The sequence below is a fragment of the Chlamydomonas reinhardtii genome, chromosome 3 (genome assembly GCF_000002595.2).
Source record: "Chlamydomonas reinhardtii strain CC-503 cw92 mt+ chromosome 3, whole genome shotgun sequence".
NCBI classification, from domain to species: Eukaryota; Viridiplantae; Chlorophyta; class Chlorophyceae; order Chlamydomonadales; family Chlamydomonadaceae; genus Chlamydomonas; species Chlamydomonas reinhardtii.
The window spans coordinates 3,061,170-3,085,157 of record NC_057006.1 but is presented as its reverse complement, the minus strand read 5'-3'; the positions used below and the strand labels follow the sequence as shown (position 1 = coordinate 3,085,157).

The following is a 23,988-nucleotide window of genomic DNA, read 5'->3' as shown; positions in this document are numbered from 1 at the left end:
GGCTCATCTGTCTTTTCAGGCGCCCCCATCAAGAACCGTGCCTGCCGCACAGATCTCGCACGAACTGTCCTCTCCCACCCATCTGCAACGAACGTCCCAAACGTCCACCGTGTACCCCCGAACGCGCACAGCCCCCCCCATTGACGTTCTGGGACAGTGTCAAGGCAGGGTGGTGCAGTCCCGCAGGGTGCAGCTTATTCCCATACCACAGAAGATGGCAAACAAGATGCAACGGCAGGGCAGGAGTGCGCGGCTGGTCGAACGCCGGAGCAGGCACGCAGGGCCGAACACCTGGAGAGACACGCGCATTCCCCATCCATGCTTGCACTGCGTGTCGGGCGCCGGCGGGGGCTCACAACGGCTTTCTACCTTTGTTGTACTCCTTTCCGGAACGGTTGGCGTCTGCGCACGGCGGTGTGGGGCATGACATGCCGCCCCAGGAACAACCCCGACACGGCTTTAAGCCTCTCAAATCGCTGTAGACATCATCTTTACGTGCTTGGCTTGCCCTGCCACCATTAGGGCTGTTCCCGCGACGACTCGCCATTCAACCTCAGTCCTTCGGGTTGAGCGAGTGGGTCGCGCGCAAGGTGCGAATGGGTCGCGCGCAAAGTGTTGCGCTGGCTGTATTATATGCTGCCTATAGCGAGACTAACGACCCACACTTTCACACAAGGATTTCCCGCTAATGGGTACCTCGCGTCAGGACCTTGACGCAAGCGCGCCTTCGGCTGGCCCCAAGCTTGCTAGGACTACCTATCTTGAGCTCATTTAACATCCCGGCGCCTCTCCGGGAGCGGTCGTCGCGAAGAAGTCAAACCCGGAACGGCGTTGACAAAGCGTGGAGACATCGATACCTCTGTGTCAGCGGCCACAAATCCCAGCTCCCGGAGCCTCATGTGGCCAGCATAATGTTGTCCTTTCATAGCCCGCAGTATCGAGGCGTGCAGGCGCACGCTCTGACGCGACCCTGCACGCCCCGTCCGTGACCGGCGCTGCAATCCCGGGATGGGCCATGCCGCCGGGTTAAAATGGCTCGCTGCCCCGCACTCTCCTTCCATCTCTGAACACTGCGTACTCATCTGACCCACACCTTCGTGATTACCGCTGCCAGTAGGAAGATTGAGGCTCCCCGGGCACGTCGCGCACCTTCGGCGCCATGGCGGAACAGGAGAAACCCAAAGAAGAGCACGCTCCCATAAACTTTGATGAGAATCACGAGGAGAAGCGTGATTTCGTTATCAGCGAGGGCCTGACCACAGCAGGTACGCCCCGCGAGTCAGCGCGCAACGGTGTCGCTATACGAGTCTGAATGTGCGGCCGCGCTTTGACTCGCAGAGGCCGAGGAGCTCATCAAGGTCCACGGGAGAAATGAGCTTGAGGAGAAGCACACACCAAGCTGGCTTATTTTCCTGCGCCAGGTGAGGAATGCCTCGCGACCGCCCTTCATAACGGCGCTAGTGTGGCCGTTCCGCTCCGTCAAAGCCCATTGGCCCCACCTGTATGTGCTGTAGTCCCTGTTAACACTGACGTCTTTCCGGCATCCGTCAGTGGTTCACTCCGCCAAATTCACTGCCGAAGTTAGCGACCCTGAACACCGCGACTTGGGCTATTTAATTAGATTGCTAGGCTTTGTGGTCCTGATGTGCTCGGAGAGATCGCTACCATGAATTTGTCTTGTTCTCTCCGCTCCCGCAATTACTTTCCACGCCAGCCCGGGCCCTTTATACGAAACCAAAACCCTCTGAGAAGCATCATCACGCGTATTACGTCGTTATAAACCCCTTGTTGCTGTACTGCACAGCTCAGAAGTTCTAACAGTGCCGCCACATGCGGCATGCTTGGGTTCGCCTCTCTTGCCGACCCTTCCATTGTTACTGACAGTAGCCAGGCCTTGGTAAAACCTGCTGCAAGCAAGTCCCCGATGAGCATGGACCACCTCCCGCCTTGGTCTGACAGTTTCCACCGCCTTGGCCCATCCTTGCCTGCGCCCCACAGCTCTACCAGCCCATGCCCATCATGATCTGGATTGCCGCCATCGTTGAGGGCGCCATCGAGAACTGGGCCGATATGGGTATCCTGCTGGGCATCCAGTTCATCAACGCCACCCTCGGCTGGTAGGTCAAGCGTCCGCATGTCTGCTCCCCTCCCCGAGGCGCTTTCCCATGTCTCCAGCCTGAGTGCACCTGCCTTGTCGCCCAGCGCTCAGTCGCGCCCTCCACTGCTTTGCCCGCGCCCACCACCAGGTACGAGACCACCAAGGCCGGTGACGCCGTGGCTGCGCTCAAGGCCTCGCTCAAGCCCCTGGCCACCGCCAAGCGTGACGGCAAATGGGCCAACATCGACGCAGGCAATCTCGTACCAGGAGACCTGGTACTCCTCGCGTCCGGCTCCGCCGTGCCCGCTGACTGCTTGATCAACCACGGCACCGTCGACATCGACCAGGCGGCGCTCACCGGCGAGTCACTGCCCGTCACCATGCACAAGGGTGACAGCGCCAAGATGGGCTCCACCGTCGTGCGCGGCGAGACCGAGGCCACCGTCGAGGTGAGAAAGAGGCCACAGGGTAGCAAGCAAGGCATGGTAGAACGAAGGCCGATATGGGTTTGACCGACGGCATAACGTATGATGGGATGGCCATGAGTTACTGCCGTGGGGCCACGGCTTGCCGAGGCCCATGACCCCCGTGCTGGTGCTGACACACATGTGCCTTCTCCGCCGGCCGACTCCCTTTCCCGCACTGGCCTTATCGTGTGCAGTTCACCGGCAAGAACACCTTCTTCGGCAAGACCGCGTCCATGCTGCAGCAGAGCGGCGGCGAGCTGGGTCACTTGCAGAAGATTCTGCTGACCATCATGTTCGTGCTGGTCGTCACCTCGTTCATTCTGTGCGGTACTGCCTTCGGCTACCTGCTCGGTATGGGTGAGCCCTTCAAGGAGGCGCTCAGTTTCACTGTGGTGCTGCTGGTGGCGTCCATCCCCATCGCCATTGAGATCGTGTGCACCACCACCCTGGCGCTGGGCTCCCGCGAGCTGAGCCGCCACGGCGCCATCGTGACCCGCCTGGCCGCCATTGAGGACATGGCCGGCATGAACATGCTGTGCTCCGACAAGACCGGCACGCTGACGCTCAACAAGATGGCCATCCAGGTGAGGGACGGGGAAGGCTTGATGGTGCTTGAAAGTCGGGGGGCTGGGGAACGGGCGGTGATTGGGTGTGGCATTGGGTCGATTGCAGATCGCCGGGTTGGCAACGCGAATTTACTTGGATTGTTACGCGGGTCTCTGGAATCGAGGCTGGAAACGGTGTTTCTTGGATCGGGGAGTCCACAGAAGTGCATGTCACGGACCGCAAATTGCGCCGGATTTCGTGTGCTGAAATGAACACCGCATGGGTGCTCTCTCCCCTCCCCTCTCCCGCCTCCTCCAGGACGACACCCCCACCTACCTTCCCGGCCTGGACCAACGCAAGCTGCTGCACCTGGGCGCGCTGGCCGCCAAGTGGCACGAGCCGCCCCGCGACGCCCTGGACACGCTGGTGCTGACCTGCGAGACCCAGGACCTGTCTGCCCTGGACGTGTACGAGCAGATTGACTACATGCCCTTTGACCCCACAGTCAAGCGCACGGAGGGCACCATCAAGGACAAGCGCGACGGCACCACCTTCAAGGTGCGTGGGCGGCGGCAGTGGCTGTGGCGCCCGCTGAGCGAAGCCGGAATGTTTGCAGCGGGGTGGGTGTGGGCACGCCGCCGGATGGGGCTGGGCTGGAACCGCAAAGGCTTCTCATCAGTCGGGTAATGCGCCCGACTGTACAAACGGGCGTGTCTGGGTGTCTGACGCAGTCCATTGCACGTGGGTGTGCACAGGTCACCAAGGGCGCGCCGCACATCATCCTGAAGCTCACGCACGACGAGCGCATCCACCACATGGTTGATGAGACCGTGGCGGCCTTCGGCCAGCGCGGCATTCGCTGCCTGGCCATTGCGCGCACCCTGGGCGGTGAGTTGCGGGGGTTGCTGCGGGAGGCGGTGCATCGGAGGAGTTGCGCAGGCTGCGGATGGGAGGCTTCGCATCAAACACCGATACTGGGGGTTTGCTTGGGTCGCAGCTCGAGCAGTCGCGTATTCGCCCCACGCCCTGCTGCTGAGCCCGCGTGTTACCGCCCCTCCCACAGATGACCTGAACACCTGGCACATGGCCGGCCTGCTGACCTTCCTGGACCCGCCTCGCCCCGACACCAAGGACACCATCCACAAGGCTATGGCCTACGGCGTGGACGTCAAGATGATCACGGGCGACAACATCTTGATCGCCAAGGAGACGGCCCGCGTGCTGGGCATGGGCACCAACATCCAGGACCCCAAGTCGCTGCCCACCATGGACGCGGAGGGCAAGGCGCCCAAGGACCTGGGCAAGAAGTACGGCAAGATCATCATGGAGGCCGACGGCTTCGCGCAGGTGGGGCTGCATTGGTGGTGTTTGGGTGGCGCTGTGCAACGCGGTGATCGTACGCGGCAGCAAGAGCAAAGCTACGGAATGAAAAGTGAGATATGCTGAGTCGACACCCGATTGCATGGCTTCAGGTGTACCCCGAGCACAAGTACCTGATCGTGGAGGCGCTGCGCCAGAACGGCTTCGCCTGCGGTATGACCGGCGATGGCGTGAACGACGCCCCCGCCCTGAAGCGCGCGGACGTGGGTGTGGCGGTGCAGGGTGCCACAGACGCCGCTCGCGCCGCCGCCGACATTGTGCTGACCGAGCCCGGCCTGAGCACCATCGTGCACGGCATCGTGACTGCGCGCTGCATCTTCCAGCGCATGAAGGTGTGTGCACATGGGCCGGGCCTGCAGCACGCTTACCCTATTTCCGTATTGGCCACCGAGCAGCTGTGCGGCAGCGTTTAAGGCGCTCGTAGATGCGCCGTGACTGACGTCCTTCCTGCGCCCTTCCCTTCCCCAACTCGCAGAACTTCATCAACTACCGTATCGCCGCCACGCTGCAGCTGCTCACCTTCTTCTTCATCGCCGTGTTCGCGCTGCCGCCCATCGACTACCCCCAGGGCATGTGGCCCACCTGCAACACTCCGGCTGCCGTTGGATCCCCCACGTGCTGCCCGGAGACGTACACCTACGACAATGTCACCTCCACAGTCACCATGGAGTGGCTGCGTGATAACCAGGGCAACGACGAGATTGCGAACAACCTGAACGGCGTGTGCTTCACCGACGGCGAGCCCTGGCCCGACTTTTTCAAGATGCCCGTGCTGATGCTGATGCTCATCACACTGCTCAACGACGGCACCCTGATCTCCATCGGCTACGACCACGTCAAGCCTTCGGCCATGCCCGAGAAGTGGAACCTGCCCGCGCTGTTTGCCATCTCGATCGTGCTGGGCATGGTGGCGTGCGGCTCCTCGCTGCTGCTGCTGTGGGCGGCGCTGGACTCGTGGAACACCAACGGCATCTTTCAGAAGTGGGGCCTGGGCGGCATGCCCTACGGCAAGGTCACTACCATCATTTATCTGAAGGTGTCCGTGTCCGATTTCCTGACGCTCTTCTCCGCCCGCACCCACGACGGCTTCTTCTGGTCAGCTCGCCCCAGCCCCATTCTGATGGGCGCCGCCCTGCTGGCGCTGTCGCTCTCCACCATCTTGGCGTGCGTGTGGCCCAAGGGCCACACCGACAAGCAGCTGAGCATGGGCCTGGCCTACGAGACCGACCCGCACAGCAACACCCTGATGCCGCTGTGGATCTGGATCTACTGCGTGTTCTGGTGAGTGTGGAGCGGTGGCTGGGCCAGGCGGCGTGGCACGAGGGTTGGGGGAGGGGAGGGTAAATGTTGGTGTAATGCCATAGCCAAGACAGTGAGCGCGTTTGCAGGCATTAAGCTGGCCTGGCGACCCTGACTTTGCGACCTGCTGTGATTCTGTGAACAGGTGGTTCGTTCAGGACTTCATGAAGGTGGCCGCCTACTGGATGATGCACCGCTACAACTGGTTCGACATCAACACCTCGGTAAGCGCAGCAACTGGGTCTGGAGGGACAACAAAAACGGCAGTGTGCTTTTGGGCTGCGCGCGCAATTTCATCTCCCCGTAATAAACAGCAATTGGTGGGGCTGCCGCACACCCGTATCCTTCACGCCGCACCGAGCGGGACTCCGCCTCTAATCTTCCCTTCCCTTTCCTTATTTGTTGCTATCCTGCAGATGGCCATCAACAAACGTGACGCCAACAAGGTGGACGACAGGCACGACCCCCTTGCCCGCGGCTCGGTGGGCCTGGTGGAGGGCAAGCTGCTGGCCGCCAAGGTGGAGGAGGCGCAGGCCAAGGTCAACGCCGCCATCAAGCACGACCAGGCCACCAACCTGGGCCGCGCCTCGGCCAACCTGGGCCGCGTGTCCGCCAACCTCAAGCAGGCGGGTATGGCGCGCCACTCGGGCAACCCCAAGGGTGCGGACGTGGAAGGCGCCGCGCAGACGGTGGAGAACGTGCTGTTGCACCTGGACGAGGCGCGGGGCGAGCTGGACCCCAAGGTGCAGCAGGAGATTGCGCCCGCCATCGAGGGCGTGCGGGAGGCCGCGGAGAAGCTGGCTGCCAACACGGCGGCCGCGCTCGGGGGAGCCAACCCCGAGCAGACGCTGGCAAAGATTTCCTCGAAGCGGCACATGTAAGCGGCGGCAGCAGGAGCGGCTCTGCTGCGGCGGGTATGCTAGCGGCTTGCTGGCGCGCCGCGGCGAGGACAGGGCTTGTTGTGCGCGTGTATCGTGCTGGGGGGGGGGGAGTAAACGTAGCCCGGAAAGGGGTTGCGCAACACTTATGTTCCTACATCGCACCTCTGGAGCGGAGTGGAGACGGTTTGCTTACTAGTATACTTTTGCTCGCATGAGCAAGCGCCGCCCTTCCAACGTGTCCGGTTCTTACTGCATGCCGGGGTCTGGCTGTTGCCTACAAACTTTGCGACTGGAGGTTTTAACCAACTTGCATGCGTGTGATGAAAGGCCTTGGGGGGACGGTTTGAGTGACGATGCGTTCACCTCGGCGGTCAGGGTGAAATAGGCTCGATGAATACCTGAGCGTACGCAATCGACAGCAAACGGGGTTGGACGTGTTCCTTCAATGACCAGTGATTTTGTGAGTATGTATGTCGCCCATGAAACCTAGGAAAAGACACAAACCGCAGTGTGACCTGTGATTGTTTGGGGAGCTTGCTGTGGCGCCCCCTCCGACGCAATACTGACGTGTTTGATGATGGTGTGGCCCGCGAGGCAGTTGGAAACGCGTGTGCGTATTATGCCTTAAGCGCGAGGCCGTGTGATCACTCGATAGGGCAGTCGGCAGCTATATTAGCTGACGGCGGATGGTTCACAGGAGACCGCACGAACAGTGCACGGCCGCGTGTCTCACACCCACGTGCCGCAATCCGGACTGGTACGTGGCGCGGTCAACGCTAGTGCCCGTCACAAGTCTGCTTGGACAGATGAATGTGTGTGTATGTGTGCGTGTAGTGTTTGTCAAGTCAATGCTTAATGAACGGGCAGCGGACGAGACAGGAGGTTTGAGGAGTTGCCTTTAATAAGACAGGGACGGAGCACCCACAGGCTCGAGACAGGGATGCATCATGTTTAGGAGAAGCGAGGGCTACGCTTTGAACTCGCTGTAAAGCAATGGCATGAATACGAATCCCCTGACAAGCTCCAACCGGGAGCACAAGTTGGTCGCCAACGCACTGGGCTCCATGCGGGTGGGGCGCGGCGCCTGGACTGCGGCGGGAACCTGAAAGGCCGCGGATGCTGTAGTCTCAGACTCAACCGTCCCATTGCAAGGAACACAACCCCTGATCTCAGCTATCGGCTATCGTCTCATTCTCAACGTCCAGTTCAGCGCGCAGTCGCAGTTGTGCGAACGGGGTGGGAGTGGGGTGCGTGCGCCGTGCGGTCACTCACTTGGTCCCCACCGCCTTATTTGCCATTACAGCTCAGTAGCATACCTACTGCACGCATGGAGTTCTAAATCTAAAACAGTGCTCTTTTGTCAGACTCCGAACGGGTAGCGTTATCGAACTAAAACCTAGCAGCTTCCCACTCCCACGACCCGCCTTTTGGCCGCACGGGCGTTGAGGCCCAAGCGGAGCGCAACCCGGGTCACGTGGAGACTTCAGGCGGTTGTGATGCTGCTCCTGTTAAAGGCCAGCCGCGTAACCTGATCGATCCACACAGAGGCGGCGGTGGTTGCCACACGAGGCCCCGGTGCAACACGGCGACCAGGAGGTGCGGCGTCAGCCTTTGGGCCGCCGGCAGCCAGGCTGTTGACTGGGGCCCAGCTGGAGAGGGCGGGGCGTTGGGGCCAAAGGTCACCAGGGAAAAGATGTATTGTGTGCGTGTGCCGCGTGGGGCCGTGGGCCATGGCAGTGACCCTCACATGAAGAGGACAGGCGCGCAGTCGCGCAGCTCTCAGAACGTCACGCGTGCCGGAATCACCTCAGCAACACAACGACAACGCTGCCACCTGTAGCTGCGTAAGCGCTTGTGTGACATGGGTCCGACCGGGAAGCTTTATCACAACTGAGCACACATGAAGAACCAGCTTCCCACCACACGACCCGCATTTTGGCCTGGCGAAGGTGCCGGGGCCCAGCCGAGGCCCACCCCCGGTCACCCCAGCGACCGTCCCCCCTCCTCCCTCCTGTGCAATCAGCATCACACGCATTCTACTTATCACTCCACCTAATCCCTCTTGCATCCTGATCCCATGACGGTCTGACGAGATTCACAATGTCATATCGCACCCTTGCTCCAACGTAACTCCACACCCTTGCTCCAGCGGCCCTCCTTGCGGCAAGTGGGAAGCAAGACAGAAGACGCCACCCGCAATGCCCCCGCCCCAATACTGCCTGCCGGGCACGAAGGCATCCACTCGACCGTGCCAAGCAGCACCAAACTATAACGTAACGCCATGTCGCTTGCGCAGTCAGGGCACACTGCACACACCACACCAAGTTCCGATCACCCTCGTCCTCAACACAGCCACCATGCCGGTGCCAAGGCAGCGGCCAACACGGTGTGCGTCTATGGCCGTGGCAGTGCCGCCGCATCAACTGCTGGCAGGGGCCGCCGCCGCCGCCGCCTGCGCCGGCGTCTGTGCCTTCTTGATCGACAGCGCGTGGATGTGCGCCATCTCGGCCTTCAGGGCGTCATTCACCTGTGCAGGGGCCGCAGCGGGGGTGCGGTTGAGTACGGTATCAGACCAATGCACGGCGCACGGAATGGTAATGAGAGGCTTGTTAGGAGTGCGGGCACAGCTGCGTGCTCTGCTGCCAAGTGTGACTGGGGGTGGGCCTCGCTGGGCCCCGGCACCTTCCCCAGGCCAAAAAGCGGGTCGTGTGGTGGGAAGCTGGTTGTTCATGTGTGTTCAGTTGTGATAAAGCTTCCCGGTCGGACCCATGCCTCAGCTACACTTACGCAGCAATATGTATCGGCCTTGCCAAGCTGTTGCTGAGGTGATCCGGCACGCATGACGTTCCGAAAGCTGCGCGGCTGCGCGCCTGTCCTCCTCATGTGAGGGCATTGCCATGGCCCACGGCCCCACGCGGCACACACACACATTACACCTTTCCCCGCGGTTACCTTTGGCCCCAACGCCCCGCCCACTCCAGCTGGGCCCCAGTCAACAGCCTGGCCGCCGGCGGCCCAAAGGCTGACGCCGCACCTCCTTGTCGCCGTGTTGCACCCTTGGTCGCACCGGGGCCTCGTGTTGCAGTCACCGCCGGATCTTAATTTACGCGACTGGCCTGTCACAGAAGTAGCCTTACAACCGACTGAACAGGGCGAGTCTGTCTCAAGTCTCCACGTGACCGGGGGTGGGCCCCGCTTGGCCCCTAGTACCAATAGAGGCCAAAAGGCGGGTCGTGGGAGTGGGAAGCTGCTCGTTTTAACTTTGATAAAGCTTGCCGTTCGGACCCTGACAAAAGAGCAACGGTTAGCGCATCAGAGCATGCACGCAGTAGGTGTCCACAATTTGTCCAGATGTGGTAAGTCAGGCATGGCTACGAGGAGTGACCGCGTGTGACTCTTATCTCCGCCGTCCGCCCTGGGCCGTGGCTCACGACGCCACTGCCTTTGTCGCTAAAGCATAGTACAGTAAGGTGACTGGCACAGTTGCATCGCATTGCATTGCGCAGGAGCAGCATTACCAGTCCTCTCGAGTTGTAACTGTACAGGGCGTGCCATTCTCAAACCCCGAGTCTCCACGTGACCGGGGGTGGGCCCCACTCGGCCCCAAACGCCCATGAGGCCAAAAGGTGGGTCGTGGGAGTGGGCAGCTGTTCGTTTTGATAAGTTGATAAAGCTTCCCGTTCGGACCCATGCCAGGAGAGCAGTGGTTTAGAGTCCGAGTGCATGCCGATTGCTGACAGTAGGTAGGCGTGCTGATGTGACTACGCCGGGTGTAACGGGTCACGGCGGTGGCTGTTATACCCACGTCGGGACCGAGTGCAGTGCTCCGGCTGGGCCATCTTGAGAGGCGGCGAGGGGCACGCCGGCGCTGACCATGTCAGCCCAATGGCCCACCCCTGAAGTACACCGGCCTGCTGGCAACCCCTTGCCGTAAACATTTGACCTGGTGGAAGTGGGCTGCTAAGCGCCACTGCCCCAGTCCGCCTACACGGCTCCCCGTCCCGGCCCCAGAGCCGCACGCCCCTTCCCAGCAGCCCCATTTCCGGTGCCCATACCCCAATTCCCGCAGCCCCACACCGTGCCCCCGCCACCCCTGCCTACTAGCTGCAAACAATGCCTCCAGCAGCTCTCGTAGGCCGCGCTGAGCATCCGTAACATTTCTCTGCACTTATGTAACATTACGGTACTGGGTTCTGCGTCGCGTTTGGGAGGCAAGCATTGGCATTATTTGCAGTACGCCCATCCCCCTGCTCATCCCTTGCACCGACCAGCTGCTGAGGCTCCCCGGTAACTGAGGCTGCCACGAACTGGCAACCGGCGCCCGCACCACCCCCGGTCACTGATGCCGTCCCCACCCGCCTTTGCTCCGTCCTTCACTCCGCGCTGACTGCTCGGCAGCGCACACTGCCACAACCGGCTCCATTACCCGTGTCGGGTGCCAGCTACTCGCCATACGCTGGGTCTAGCTTAGCTATACGTCAGACGCCGGGTCTAGCTTCGCCGTTGGAAAATGCTGCAGTTGTGTGGGGTTGGTTGGGATTTTGGGAACGGGCGGGGCAGTCTTGACCCTCAAGTCTGGGTATGTGACCGGGGGTGGGCCCCGCTTGGCCTCCAGCGTCCACGAGGCCAAAAGGTGGGTCGTGGGAGTGGGAAGCTGTTCGTTTTCATAAGTTGATAAAGCTTCCCGTTCGGACCCATGTCAGAAGGGGAGTGGTTTGGAGCATCAGACCATGCACGCAGTAGGTGCGACGATGCGGCAAGGCGTGACTACGAGGAGCGACTGCCTGGGACTCTATCTCAGACTCAGGCCAGGGGGGACCTGACACGTACTCCAAGGGCAGTCACGGCAGCAAGGGACAGGTGGTTGTTGACTTGCTGTTCTTCAGTCCCCCCGGCAATAAGGCCCACACACACTGGCATCTGGCGCCCGCCCCACACCCGGTTGCTGATGACACGTAGCGCCCGGCCGCCATTGCCGCTTTCACGCCGCAGCTGTCCGGGTCTGGTTGGGATTGCATTGGATGGCCTGGAGAGGCCGGGTGTCAGGCGACCGGGGGTGGGCCCCGGCTGGGCCCGGCACCTCCCCCAGGCCAAAAAGCGGGTCGTGTGATGGGAAGCTGGTTGTCATGTGTGTTCTGTTGTGATAAAGCTTCCCGGTCGGACCCATGCCTCAGCTACGCTTGCGCAGCTATACGTATCGGCCTTGCCAAGCTGGTGCCAAGGTGCTGCCGGCGTAATACTTTGAATGCCCTTGCCGTAAACCTTTGACCTGGAAGTGGGCTGCTAAGCGCCACTGCCCCAGTCCGCCCACACGGCTCCCCGTCCCAGCCCCAGAGCCGCAGGCCCCTTCCCAGCAGCCCCATTTTCGGTGCCCATGCCCCAAATCCCGCAGCCCCTCACCGTGCCCCCGCCACCCCAGCAGCCACGCACCAGGCGGTGTCGCGCAATGAGCGTCTTGCCCTCGAACTGGGCCGACACCACGTACACCTCAAACGCCGACCCGCACCTGCGAGCACAAGAGCGAGCAGTGCGCTTATGTTGTGTGCTATGGGGGCTCAGAAAGGCTGCTAAGCAACGGGGCTAAGTTGCCGCACGAGGGGCACACGGCGCCTCAGGCTGTGGCAGCAGACCCCGTGTGAAGCTTGGTAGCGGCCCACGCTGTCCGAGACGCCTAAGCCTACGTTCAATTTTACGAAGCGGCGCTCAGTCCCAGCCCCTAGCTCCCAGGCTGCGTGGGAACGGAGCAAGTTTGCGACCGGGGTCGTCATGTGTCTGTGCATCCCCAGCCATCCCCACGCAGAGAGCCGTTGTCCTGGACTAAGCCTTTCCCGCCAACCCTTTGCTTACCCTCCCGATGTATCGACGACCTCCTGTACAGCCATGTTAATGAACAGCGATTGTTAGCAATGTGTCACTGTGCGCGCGCATTCGCGTGTGCCAGCATGCTTTACGCACCACGCTAGTTGCTTCTAGAGCGCTCGTCAGCTTCTCCTTCACTTGATCCGCTGTCACACTCATGTTTGTAGAGCGACTTTGGAAGTGGTTAAACCTTTGGGGCCGCAGTCAAGAAGAAGCTTGCAGTAAACGTAAACAGTCTGGGCTCCGTCCGTTTCGTGGTGCTCAAGTGAAACGCAAATGAATTTTGGTTGACAAAATGTCTTTACGGCATCCTGCGCGTTCGCACCAATCCAATCCCATGCTCAGTGACACACGCTCTCGAGCACAATGACACCCCCGCCCACCAGCGTTCGGTGTCGCCCCCGCCGGACTCGCTGGTCCTACGCCGCTCTCCCCTTGCTAGCTGCGGGCTCCGTGCTTGCAGCTTTCCCGCTCCCTGGCACTGCCCCAGCCCCATCGGCTGCTGCAACCCCTGCGTCCGCCTGCGCGCCCTGGCCCCCGACCGGCGTCCCCGCCAACTCCCCGCCTCCACCGCTACTGCCGGTCCCGCTCTCGCCGCCACTGCTCCCGCTAGCGCTGCTGGCCGTCCCCTCGCCACCGCTGCCGCCGGTTGTGGCCGCCTCCCCTTCCAGTGGCGCCCCGTAGAGAAGCTTCTGTAGCAGCTGTGGGCGTGTGAGCAGCGAGGGCGCAGGCGAACCACAACCAGGGACGATGCGTAAGAGGAGGCAGGGGACTTCGGTAGGAGGAGAAGATGTCGTGTCCTTTCTCCGCCATACGGTGTGCCGGTGCAGCACTATGGACCACAAACACAACGCACACAACAGCACGTTGCTGAGGCCGATCCCCAGCCCCCCAGCCCCCCAGGCCACGCCCCTCCTGTACTCAGCCCCCTTCCCAGCCCCCTTCCCAGCCCCCTTCCCAGCCCCCTTCCCAGCTCCCCTTCCCAGCCCCCCTCCTCCCCTCCGCCCCACCTCCTTCTGCAGCACGTGGCCGTGCGGCACGGAGATGTAGTACTCGCGGTCGCCCTGCACAGACACCGGCATCAGCGCCTGCCGCGCCTGCCCCCGCACCTCCGCCACCGAGCGCTGTCGCCAGGGCGGCACCAGCCGCTCTAGAGGCACGTCGTTGTCCTGCGTGTACGTGCGGCGTGCGGCGTGTGTGTTAAAGAGCACAAGGTGTGTGTGTGTGTGTGTGTGTGTGTGTGTGTGTGTGTGTGTGTGTGTGTGTGTGTGTGTGGCCAGAGGAACACGGAGCGCGGGCATCATGATTGGCGCGCTTGGTGCGTTTGGTGTGTGGTTGGTGCGTTGGGTGCGGTTGCTTGGTGCGGGAGTTGGAAATTGGCGCGGCGCGGTGAGCTCGGTGTGGTGATGCGCGCGCCACCTCCCCTCCCCATTATGCATCCGCAGTTTCGCGCCAGCCTACCAGGAGATGTCCTCAGCGATTCAGGCGCCGCCCAGCACCGCACGCCAAAATTGCTCCACAGACCCTCCAAACACGCCCGCCTTCTGGCCCCGAGCCGGCCCCCGCCGCTGCCCCCGCCCCGCCGCCCCCCTGCCCGGCCGCCCCCAGCGCCCGCTGCAGTCGCCCTCACCTCCCTGTTGCCCCAGAAGTCCAGCACACTGAAGCGCACCACCCGCCGCTCCGGCAGCAGCAGGCTCATCTCACCCACATAGCGCCCGCTGCGGACAGCAGCAGCAGCAGCAGCAGCGACGAAAGGTAAGAGCAGCACCAGCAGCAGAAGGTAAGAGCAGCACCAGCACCAGCAACAGCAACGGCATGTCAGGGTTTTGGTTTTTGTGGTGCAGCATGGCCATCTAGCAGAAGCGGGAAACAGCAAGCCACCATGGCACCCACCGCCGCACGAAAGGAGCCACCGAACCCACTGGGAGCTGCCCGTTGCAACCGCACACACAAATCATCACGTCGCCGACCTCCCATGTTTACCCCCGCAAAAGCGAGTGGCCCACCCCTCCCTCAACATGGCCAGGCGACCACATCCCACGCTTGCGGCGGTGCGCACAGCCGGCACCGTTGGCGCGTTGTCGACCCCCTCCTCCCTGACTCCCTCCCGGACTATCCCCTCGGTTGGCTCGCTTGGCCTGATTCGGGAACGAACTAGGTCCTCCTCCACTTCCTCCCACAGCCCTCCCAAAGCCCTCCCACACTCCTCCCACACTCTGCCACACTCCTCCTCCCCGCTCATTCCCCCCTCCTTTCCCCCTGCTTCCCCCCTCCTCCCCCTCCCTCCACACTCCAGCCTGCCCCCAGCCCTCCCACCTGTAGTACCAGATGCAGTACGACGTGACCACACAGCCCACCGCCAGGGCGCCCACCGCCGCCAGGTCCATGGGGTTGGGGTTGCTCTGCAGCGTGTTGGGGGGAGGGGGCACGGGGGCGGAGGAAGGGCGCGGGGTCAACACAAAAGGCCCAAGCCAAAAGGCGACCCAAGGCCCCGAACGCCCAGCGAGGGGGCTGCCGGCGTGAGGCGCAGCGCATAGGCAGTGTGTCCCACCAAGCCACCGATCTGTCTTATCCCCCCAGCAGGCTCCGAGCAATCGCCGATGGTTCGCAAGCCAGCCGCCTTAGCATTACATACACCTTCGCACCTAGCCTCTACTAGTTACCCTGCTGTCATGCGGCTCCGTGTTCCTGTTCGTTCTTCACTGGGAGCGGTGAAAAACAACCCCACCACCACCGCCAAACACACACACACACACACATACACACACTCGCCCTCCCGACCCGCCTCCCCACGCGCACGCCGCACCGCGCCACCCCTCACCGTTGTAAGCACCACGGACGCGAACACCGCCGCCGCCAGGATGCCCATGAACTGAAACACCTTGGCGCGCACCAGGAAGCGCCACAGCAGCATGCCGCGCCCGCGGTACAGCACCAGCTTGGGCACAGAGGGCCGCGGCGGGCGGCGCGCGAAGGGGTTGGAGGGCGCCTGCAGCTTCAGGCCTGGTAGGGAGGGAGGGAGGGAGGGAGGGAGGAGAAGGGCGTGAGGGGGGAGGGGAGGGAGGAAGGGGAGGGGGAGGGGTGGCTACGCAGTGGTCGCTGACAGCTGCATCCAGACCAGGGCTGAGGATTCCTAGGATGACAGCCCGGAATTGATTAAACATCCGATGTTTGCCGAAAATGATAGTAGCACAGCCGACGCCACCCACCGCCTAACAGGCTGGACGCGGCGTCTGCCGCCGCGCCCTTGCCGCCGCCGCCGCCGCCTGTGTCCGTGCCGCTGATAACGCTACTGCCAGTGGCGGTGCTGCTCCCAGCGTTGCTACTGCTACTGCTAGTTCCTGAAGAAGACATGCAGCGCAGCTGCTGCTGTGATAGCAGGCTGGTGCCCCCGAGCGACAGTAGCGATTGCGCGGGGGGCAAGCTGCGGCGTGCTGAGGCGGGGTGCGCCGACGGGGTTGACACGCTGCATTCCTGGCTGGTGCTGCAGGTTGCATGCAGAGCTTCTATGGCTGTGTAGGAGGCACATGGCTTGCAAATGAGGGATGGCGATTCTTGGTGTTGCGCAAGCTTCAACACCGCAGCGCGCAGTGCAGCGCTCGCGGCGCGCTGTATTTGCGCCATGATTTATGCTCATGAATTAATTAAGATGTAAGTATGAACGCATTCAGGCTGATTGCAGTTCATGATTCCGATGGCGCGAAAACGGTTCAGTGCCCTGCGAAAAAATGTGCACCCGCCATACAAATTGCGTATATACGCATCCTGCAGCGATAGTTGTGTAAGAGGACACCGACGAATTGGGCCGAAGACAGACCTGTGCAACTGCCAGAAGCGCACCAACCGGGTGCTCGTTTGCTCTCCGTTTCCAAAGCTGGATGACGACGCAGTAACAATTAGCACCTCTCGTTCACCTCATCTGGTACAAGCGCGCGCCTTCGGCGCTCGTGGCAACAGCCTTTGGGCCTGCCGAGCTCCTACGAGGCCCGATGCTGCCCCGGCACCCAGGGCCCTCCCGCGCCGCCCGCGGAGCAGCGCCTGCCGCCGATGCTTCCGCCCCGACGCCCTTTCCTTCCCCTACCACCCCCACCATCACCACGACACCCGACTGGGGTGGAGCGCTGCCCGAACCAGTGCTGCTGGCGGCGGCGGCAGGCCACCTAAGCCTGCGCGACACTGCCGCCGCTGCGGCCGTGTGCCGCCGCTGGCACGCCACGCTCCGCTCCTTCCGCCGCTACGTCACCATGCTGCCTCCTCGCCCCCCTCCAGCTCGCGCAACTGCCAACGCCACACAGCCTAAGCTAGCGGCTAGGGCTTCCGCCGCGGCTGCGTCGCCGATCGCCGTCGCTGGCAGTAACCCAGCTGCCGCCGTCAACCCCGCCAGCGCGCTAGAGCACTTCCCGCCGCACCTGTTCTCCCGAGCTGACACGGTTTGCCTGCTGCCGCTCACGCCGTCGCGACTGGGCGGCGCCGGCGGCGGAAGCGATGACGCCAACGGTGGCGACGGCACCAGGAGCAGTGCGGGCGGCAGCGGCGGACAGGGGCCGCAGGGCGGCGCAGGGCAGGGCGGCAGCGGCGGACAGGGGCCGCAGGGCGGTGCAAGGCAGGGCGGCAGCGGCGGCAGCGGGATGGCGGCACGGGTATTGGGTGTGGCGGACGCGAACACGGCGAGCGGGGCCGCGGACGTGCGGCCCTACATGGCCATGTTTGCAGCAGCCCTGGCGGCGCACGCGCAGCCGTCGCTCACAGTCCTCGCAGCCACGCCCGAGACGGAGACCGCCGCCGCCGCCACGCATGCCGCCTGCCACCTGGCCGCTGCCGAGGCGGCGCAGCGCGCCGCCGCTGCCGCCCGCCGCCGGGCCAACGAAAACGGAAACCTGTGGGCCGGCGGCGGCGGCTCCGCCGCCGCCGGTGAGGCAGTTGATCCGTACCTGCCGTACACCTCCCTGTCCGTACCCATGCTGGCGTTTCTCAACGGCCTGCTGTCGTATCTGCCGCCGCCGCCAGCGTCGCCGCCGGGACAGCATCTGACGCGGCTGGCGCTGCGGCTGGCGGCGATGCCGCCGCCGGCGGCGCTGGCGCCACTGGCGCTACTGCCGTCGCTTCGGCGGCTGGAGCTGGCGGGCGGGCCTGGCGCTGTGCTACTGCGCGCCCACCTTGGCGCCTTGGCGGCGCTGGGCGGCAGCAGCAGTGGCATGAGGAATGGCAGTAGCAGCAGGCATGGCAGTGGCAGGGGAGGCGGCGGGCTGCGCGAGCTGGTGCTGGAGGGCGTGTGGGACATGCGTCGCCCGGCGGCGCAGATTGGGCAGCAGCAGCAGCAGCAGCAGGTAGGAATGGGATTTGCGGCACATGGCTTTCCGGCGGCCGATGAAGACTTGGAGGAAGATGAAGATGCGGGCATGGCGGCGGCGGCGGCGGCGCAGGGCGGCGGCGGCGGTGGCGGTGGCGGCGGTATGCCTGCCGTCGACGGAACTTATGATGACCTGGGCTATCTGACAGAGGACGGCGGTTTCTTGTGGCCAGCTCTGTTTGGCAGCCTACAGGAACTAGAGGTGGGTGCAGGTGTGTGGCGGGTGAAGGAGAAGCACGGAGCTGGAGGCAGGGGAAGTAGAGGGATGGGCGGACGTGCCCCCCTGCGTGCCGGGGCCCCTCCTTCTCTTCCTCCCCTTACCCTGCAGTTTGATTTGCGGGTTTGACTGGCGAGTCGGTTGCAACGGGGACTGGGCTTGTAAACGCGGCATCCGCACCCCCGCTCTCGACATCCGAGCACGTCACACCACAGCAAGATGCCGCCCGGTGTGGCAATGCCCGTTCGCAGGTGCTGCGGCTGCGCTCACGCGCGCCGCCGGCTGGGGGGCTAGCGGGCCACGGCGACGGCGGCGGCTTTGGGCGCGGGCCGTTGGTCTTGGATCTGGATCCGCTGACACGGCTGCGCGAGCTGTCTGTCCTGGGGACGTCCGAGGGATGGCCGGCGGCGGGCATGGGGGACCCGTGGATTCCAGCTGGATTCAGTCGGATTGGATATAAATTAGATGTGCAGCTGTGGCGCGTCGCGCCCCTGCTGCAGGGCCTGACGGCCCTGGAGGTTGACAAGTCGTTGTCGGTTGGCGAGTGGGCGGGCGTGCGGCAGTTGGAGTCGTTGGCGGCGGTTGGCTTGCGCGCCGAGGTGGCGGGCCACATAACGCCGCCAACGGTTTTGGGCCGCAGCGTGGTGGTTGCGTACGGCGTCAACGGCGCCGCCGGCGGTGGGCGTGAGGAGGTATCGTTCCCCTTGCCCGTGCCCTCCGACTATCCCTTTGGCGGCGGCGGCGGCGATATGGGTCGAAGCAGCGCAGGCATAGACGGTGCAGGAGGAGGTGGTGGCGGGCTGGCACCACCGCTGGCGTCAGCGGCGCCGCTGGACCTGTTTGCGGCGGCGGCGCCGCCGGGCGCTGGCGGCGGCGGCGGCGGCGACGTGAACTGGTCGTCGTGGCAGATGCGCGGCAGGCTGTCGAGTCTGGCGGCGCTGCGGGTGCGGCTGGAGCCGCTGAGGTGGGTGGCGTGAGGCTGCAGGGTATGGTGGGTTGGGGCGTGCGCGGCGCTGGGGTGCGTGGCGTGTCAGGAGACTCGGAATGGCCTTGGCGACAGCAGGGTTGCCGGCCTGTACAGGCGCGGAATGGGGCGGCCCCACCTGCTGCCGACCCCACCGACTGTCCACATGTGCTTGGATGTCTCCTTTTACCGTTCAACATGCGTGCCGCCTTCGACCTCGTCAACCGCACACATCCCAGGTTCCTGTCAGAGGCCACCAGCCTCACACGCCTGCATCTGCAGTGGCCCGGCGCGCCGGCCTCACGCGCGCCGGTGCTGCTACTGCCGGCCGCCGCGGCCGCCGCCGGCTGCTACAGCCCTGGCCGCGCCGCCGGCAGCTGGAGCTCCGCGCCGCCGCTCTTCCAGGCCGGCAGCAGCCCAGGTGCCGCCGCCGCCGCCGCCGGTGCAGGCGGCTGGCCAGCGGCAGCGGAGCCGGCTGTGCCGGTGGCGGCGGCGGCGCCGGCTGACGTCAAAGTGGCCAACTGGAGTGTGTATGACGCAATGGCGGCGCGGCGGCGCTATGTGGGCTGTCTGGCGGCGCTGACGGAGCTGGCGGATGTGGAGCTGGACTGCCCGGGTGCGTGTGTGTGTGGTAGTGGGTGGTCATGAGTTACATGAGTGAGTCAGATGACGAGAGGGGAGGAGGCCGAAGACTCCAATCTTTTGTGCACGTGTCTGCAGCGAGCGCACGCTTTCTTTCTTTCTTGTTTATGCACGCACTACTTATCACGGCTCTTGGTGTTTCTGCTTCTTTGCTGTCCTGTCAGGCGGCGAGCTGGTTTTGGACGCAGGGCTGCTGACCGCCCTCGCGCCGGCCTGGCGCCGACTGAAGCGGCTGGTGTGGTGGGGCGCGGTGCGGGACACACACACCGCTGATGCCGATGCCTGCGGCGCCGGCGCTGGCAGCAGCAGTGCCTTCGACGCTGCAGCAGCAGGGACTGCCAGCTATGGCAGCGTTGACCACCACAGCCTGGCGTCGACATTGCGACTCTTCTCCAAGCTGCAGGTGTGCGTGTTTGTCGAATATCATGCATTAGACAACGCTTCACACGCAATTGTAATGCTGATCAAGCCGCTTCATGCTTGTGCGTTTTCGCTGACCCTGCCACATCTGTTTCCGCCGAGCCGGCGCTTGCCAGTTCCGCTGTTCACTCGTCGCGAACCGACATACACACAGGAGCTGGGGCTGCATTCGCTAGACGTGCGCTTCTCGCTGCCGATCTTCTCCGCCGCGGGGCGCTCCGCCGGCGGCGCGGCCGCCGCCGCCGCCGCCGTCTCCACCAACGCCAACGGCGGGCGCGGTCCGCAGCCGCCGCTGCTGCTGCGCCTGCTGCCCGGACGAGGCCTGCCGCCCGCGCTCGAGGTGCTGTCTCTCACGAGCGTGGCCGTGGTGGTCGGCGACACGGGCGGCACGGGGCCAGCGAGAGCGCCACCGCCACCCGCGGCCTCGCTTGCGCGCGCTCCGTCCGGCGGCGGCACTTCTTCCGCAGACCTGCTGCTACGCATACAGCAGCAGCAACAGCAGCAAGCGCAGCAGCAACTGCAGCAGCAGAGGCAGAAGGGTGCCCTGGGCAGGCTTCACAGCCTAACGCTGGGCGCAGGCTGTAGCTGGCACTCGGCCGCCGCCGCCGCCGCTGCTACTGCCGGTTTTGCTGCAGCCGACGGCAGCGGCGGCGGGACCGCTGTTTCATCTTTGGCTGCTACTGCCGCTGCTGCTGTTGCTGCAGCAGCTGGCGGCGATAGCTGCAGGCCAGCTCCTGGGGACTCGGGGGCTGTGGTGTGTTGGCTGGGGCGGCTGGGTGGCGTGCCGATGCTGACGCGGCTGCAGCTGCTGGCAGCGCCGCCCCTGCCCCTGGCGGCGCTGGTGGCGGCGCTGGCTGGCGGCGGCGGCGGCGGCGGTGGCGGTAGCGGCGGCGGTGTGGGTCGACAGCTCCGGTCGCTGGCGTTTGCGGTTAGTGAGGCCGAGGTGAGTTGTGTACGGGGAATGTCACAATGATTGTCGGGTGTCGGGTGTTTTAGGGGCTGGCGTGTCAGCGGAGGAAATGGAGGCAGCGGGCAGCGGGGAAGCGTGTGCCCGGGGCTGTGTGGCGGCACGCGTCGTACCGGCACGTGCGGTGTTTGGCATGAACCTGTGCGGGGCACCAGACACCAGCTACCATTTGCACTCTGTGTGTGGTGTGGGTGCTGTTGGTGGAGTGGGTTCTGTGGGTGGTGTGGGTGCTGTGGGTGCCAGCTGGCAGTGGCTGCTGCTGCCAAGTGGCTTGCGATGGAGGACCTACGCACCCTGCCCGCTGACCCTGCTGCTCCTGCGTGCGGCGTGATGTAGGTGTGTGCCCGCGGCGGCGGTGGCGGCGGCGGTTGGCCCCTGCACCGCCTGGCCGCGCTGCTGCCACGACTGGAGCACATGGCTGTAGCACTGTCGCCCGCACCTGCTACAGCCGCTGCTGCAGCTACAGCCGGTCCTGCTGCTGCTGCTGCAGCAGCAGCCGCGCACCCGGAAGCTGCGGGGCCCCTAGAGGCCGCGGAGCGAGCTGTGGCAGGGACGACTGGCAGCGAGCGCATGGAGCAGGAGGAGCTGCTGGAGGTCGGGCCGGGGGCGCCGCTGCGGCGGCTGGTGGCGGCGCTGGTGGCGGCGGCGGCGCCGCCGCCGGCGGGCCGGGGGCTCCTGCCCGCACTGCGGCGGCTGTGGCTGGGAGGCGTGACGAGCACGGCGGCAGCAGGTCCGGGCGGGCTGACGGGTGAGGGCGCCGCACACGGGCTTGAGGAGGTCTTCGACGGCATTGAGAAGGTGAGCGTAAGGTTTACGTACGTACAAGTGTGTGCATGTTTGTTAGGTCGAGTGCTCAGGTGTCTGCATGTGTGTCTCTTAGTTTGAGCAGGCCGTGCGCATTCGTGGGTGCACGCGCCGTGTTTGTGACCATGTGGGTCATGCGGACGCCGCCTGCGAGCCGAGTGCAGATGAACGTGTGGCGCAATCCCAGCAAGCACCACCACCCGCAGCACCCGCACTCCTCCCATCTCACCGCACCTCTGCGTCACCCAACTAGAGCCACCGCTCCCATCGCGCCTCGCACGAAGCGCACGTGGTGTGCTAGGTGTGTGTACGGTGCGCCCACGGCGGTGCGTGTGTGCAGAGCCATTGTGAGATCCATTCACGTGCCAACCCACAACGCGCCGAACCCACGAGGCCCCGATAACCCCCACGTCCAATCAACCCTCCCGCCACTTGCCCACATCCCCTCATCCCTTGTAACAATGGATCTTTGCCGTCTTACATGCGTCGCCGTGCCGCGTGCCCCCCCCCCGGGTCGGTCATCGGTACGCACAACACAACACCTGCTGTCTACCTCGCTACCCTTCTCTGTACCAATCCTTGCAACCCCCCCAACACACACACAAGCCCTTCCCCGCCTTCATAACTAATTATGAACGACCATCCCCCCCGTGTCATCATCATCTCGTCTTATAGTTACTATGCATGGAACCCACCCACCCACCCACCCACCCACCCACCCGCAGCTGCACTGCCTGTCTGAGCTGCACCTAGCCGGCCCCCGCCGCCTGCTGCACGCCGCCGACGCCGGCCCCCTGGAGCGGCGGCTGGCGGCGGCGCTGCCGCACACACACGTCACCGTGCTCACCTACTAGCTGGATGGCGGCTGCATTGGCACTGGTACTTGCGCAGCACACTGGGCGCGGCTGCATTGGACACAAGCAGGCGCCGGGGGCACCGCCAGAAGAAGAGCATGTGTGATGCTGGTGCTGCTACCGCCGCAAGGCCGCTACTCCTACTGCTATTGCTGCAGCGACGCGGCCCCGCTTGCTACTGCCACAGTTCTACCGCTGCGGCGGCAGCAGGCGAGCCCTCAGCTGCTCGTGCTGCCGGCACAGCTCCACGTACAGTTCGTGCAGCTGCTGCCGAGCCGCCTCCACTGCTACTGCCACTGGTGCTGGTGCTGGCTTTGCAGGGGGTGCTGCTGGTGCTGCCGCAGCTGCGGTGGGCTTGCCGCAGTCGCAGCCGCGCTGTTCGCCTGAGACGGCTGGCGGCAGTAGCAGCAGCGGCTGTAGCGCCTCCAGCAGCGGCGCGCACTTGTCTGGGTGCCACCGGAGCGCAGTCGCGTGGAAGGCGCCACGAGCCGCACCCAGCAGCTCGGCGGCAGTAGCAGTAGTGATGGCAGTGGCAGTAGCAGCTGATGCGGTGGCGGCTGGGGCGGCGGCGGCTGGGGCTGGGGCAATCGTGCGCTGCTCCAGCTCTAGCAGGGTGAGGGCTGACATCATGCCTGTGTTAGGAAATTGGCAAGGAGGTTGGGTCGAATTGTAAATTTATAATGCGCGTGTGTTTGCGGACATGAGCGCACGCGATGCACGCACTTGTATTATACTAAAGAGCAAGAGGAGGGATGGTACTGTAGGCGGTGGCGTAAAGGCCGTCAAGGCCGTGCACAGTTTGCGAACTCTGTCAGCAGCAGCGGGCTGCGTGGGACAGGATGCGGCGGAGGCGACATCGCATGGTGAGGTTGCATGTACGTTAGGTTTGCTTGAGCGTGAGCGCAGTCACTGTCAGACCAATGAGGGTCCAACTCGTTTCGCAATCGACTCCCACAATTCCCGCAATGTCCACGACGTACGCTGGGCCTGAATCTGGCAATAAGGGCTGGCTGAGTCTCGAGTGTTGCAGGCGGTCCACAGCACGTTAGCAGGGGTGCTTTGACATACATATCGCTGTGTAAGCGCTGTAGTGACATGGGTCCGACCGGGAAGCTTTATCACAACTGAACAATCATGAAGAACCAGCTTCCCATCACACGACCCGCTTTTTGGCCTGGGGAAGGTGCCGGGGCCCAGCCGGGGCCCACCCCCAGTCACCCCAGCGACCGTCCCCACTCCT

At 64.0% G+C, this 23,988-nt stretch overlaps 4 protein-coding genes across 4 annotated transcripts; 2 read left to right on the top strand and 2 right to left on the bottom strand.

The window, feature by feature from the left end:
* Positions 1 to 1,077: 1,077 nt before the first annotated feature.
* CHLRE_03g164600v5 (uncharacterized protein) lies at positions 1,078 to 7,805 on the top strand. Its single transcript, XM_001703320.2, has 12 exons — positions 1,078 to 1,265; positions 1,339 to 1,421; positions 1,999 to 2,117; positions 2,247 to 2,547; positions 2,760 to 3,149; positions 3,430 to 3,669; positions 3,867 to 3,999; positions 4,175 to 4,458; positions 4,584 to 4,823; positions 4,967 to 5,772; positions 5,936 to 6,014; positions 6,207 to 7,805. The coding sequence occupies exons 1-12, from the start codon at positions 1,160 to 1,162 to the stop codon at positions 6,669 to 6,671; spliced, it is 3,246 nt and encodes a 1,081-aa protein (XP_001703372.1). The 5' UTR covers positions 1,078 to 1,159; the 3' UTR covers positions 6,672 to 7,805.
* A 151-nt stretch (positions 7,806 to 7,956) lies between these two features.
* CHLRE_03g164550v5 (uncharacterized protein) lies at positions 7,957 to 12,792 on the bottom strand. The gene is made up of 4 exons (XM_001703486.2): positions 12,627 to 12,792; positions 12,519 to 12,541; positions 12,102 to 12,177; positions 7,957 to 9,198 (listed from the first exon to the last, which is right to left on the bottom strand). The coding sequence occupies exons 1-4, from the start codon at positions 12,687 to 12,689 to the stop codon at positions 9,091 to 9,093; spliced, it is 270 nt and encodes an 89-aa protein (XP_001703538.2). The 5' UTR covers positions 12,690 to 12,792; the 3' UTR covers positions 7,957 to 9,090.
* A 48-nt stretch (positions 12,793 to 12,840) lies between these two features.
* Positions 12,841 to 16,212, bottom strand: CHLRE_03g164500v5 (uncharacterized protein). Its single transcript, XM_043060762.1, has 6 exons — positions 15,740 to 16,212; positions 15,352 to 15,533; positions 14,847 to 14,932; positions 14,161 to 14,248; positions 13,541 to 13,699; positions 12,841 to 13,231 (listed from the first exon to the last, which is right to left on the bottom strand). Exons 1-6 carry the CDS (start codon positions 16,152 to 16,154, stop codon positions 12,950 to 12,952), a joined length of 1,212 nt encoding a protein of 403 aa, XP_042925891.1. The 5' UTR covers positions 16,155 to 16,212; the 3' UTR covers positions 12,841 to 12,949.
* A 100-nt stretch (positions 16,213 to 16,312) lies between these two features.
* Positions 16,313 to 23,842, top strand: CHLRE_03g164450v5 (uncharacterized protein). Its single transcript, XM_043060761.1, has 7 exons — positions 16,313 to 18,082; positions 18,349 to 19,061; positions 19,301 to 19,677; positions 19,868 to 20,106; positions 20,278 to 21,066; positions 21,427 to 21,888; positions 22,620 to 23,842. The coding sequence occupies exons 1-7, from the start codon at positions 16,520 to 16,522 to the stop codon at positions 22,746 to 22,748; spliced, it is 4,272 nt and encodes a 1,423-aa protein (XP_042925890.1). The 5' UTR covers positions 16,313 to 16,519; the 3' UTR covers positions 22,749 to 23,842.
* Positions 23,843 to 23,988: the final 146 nt, after the last annotated feature.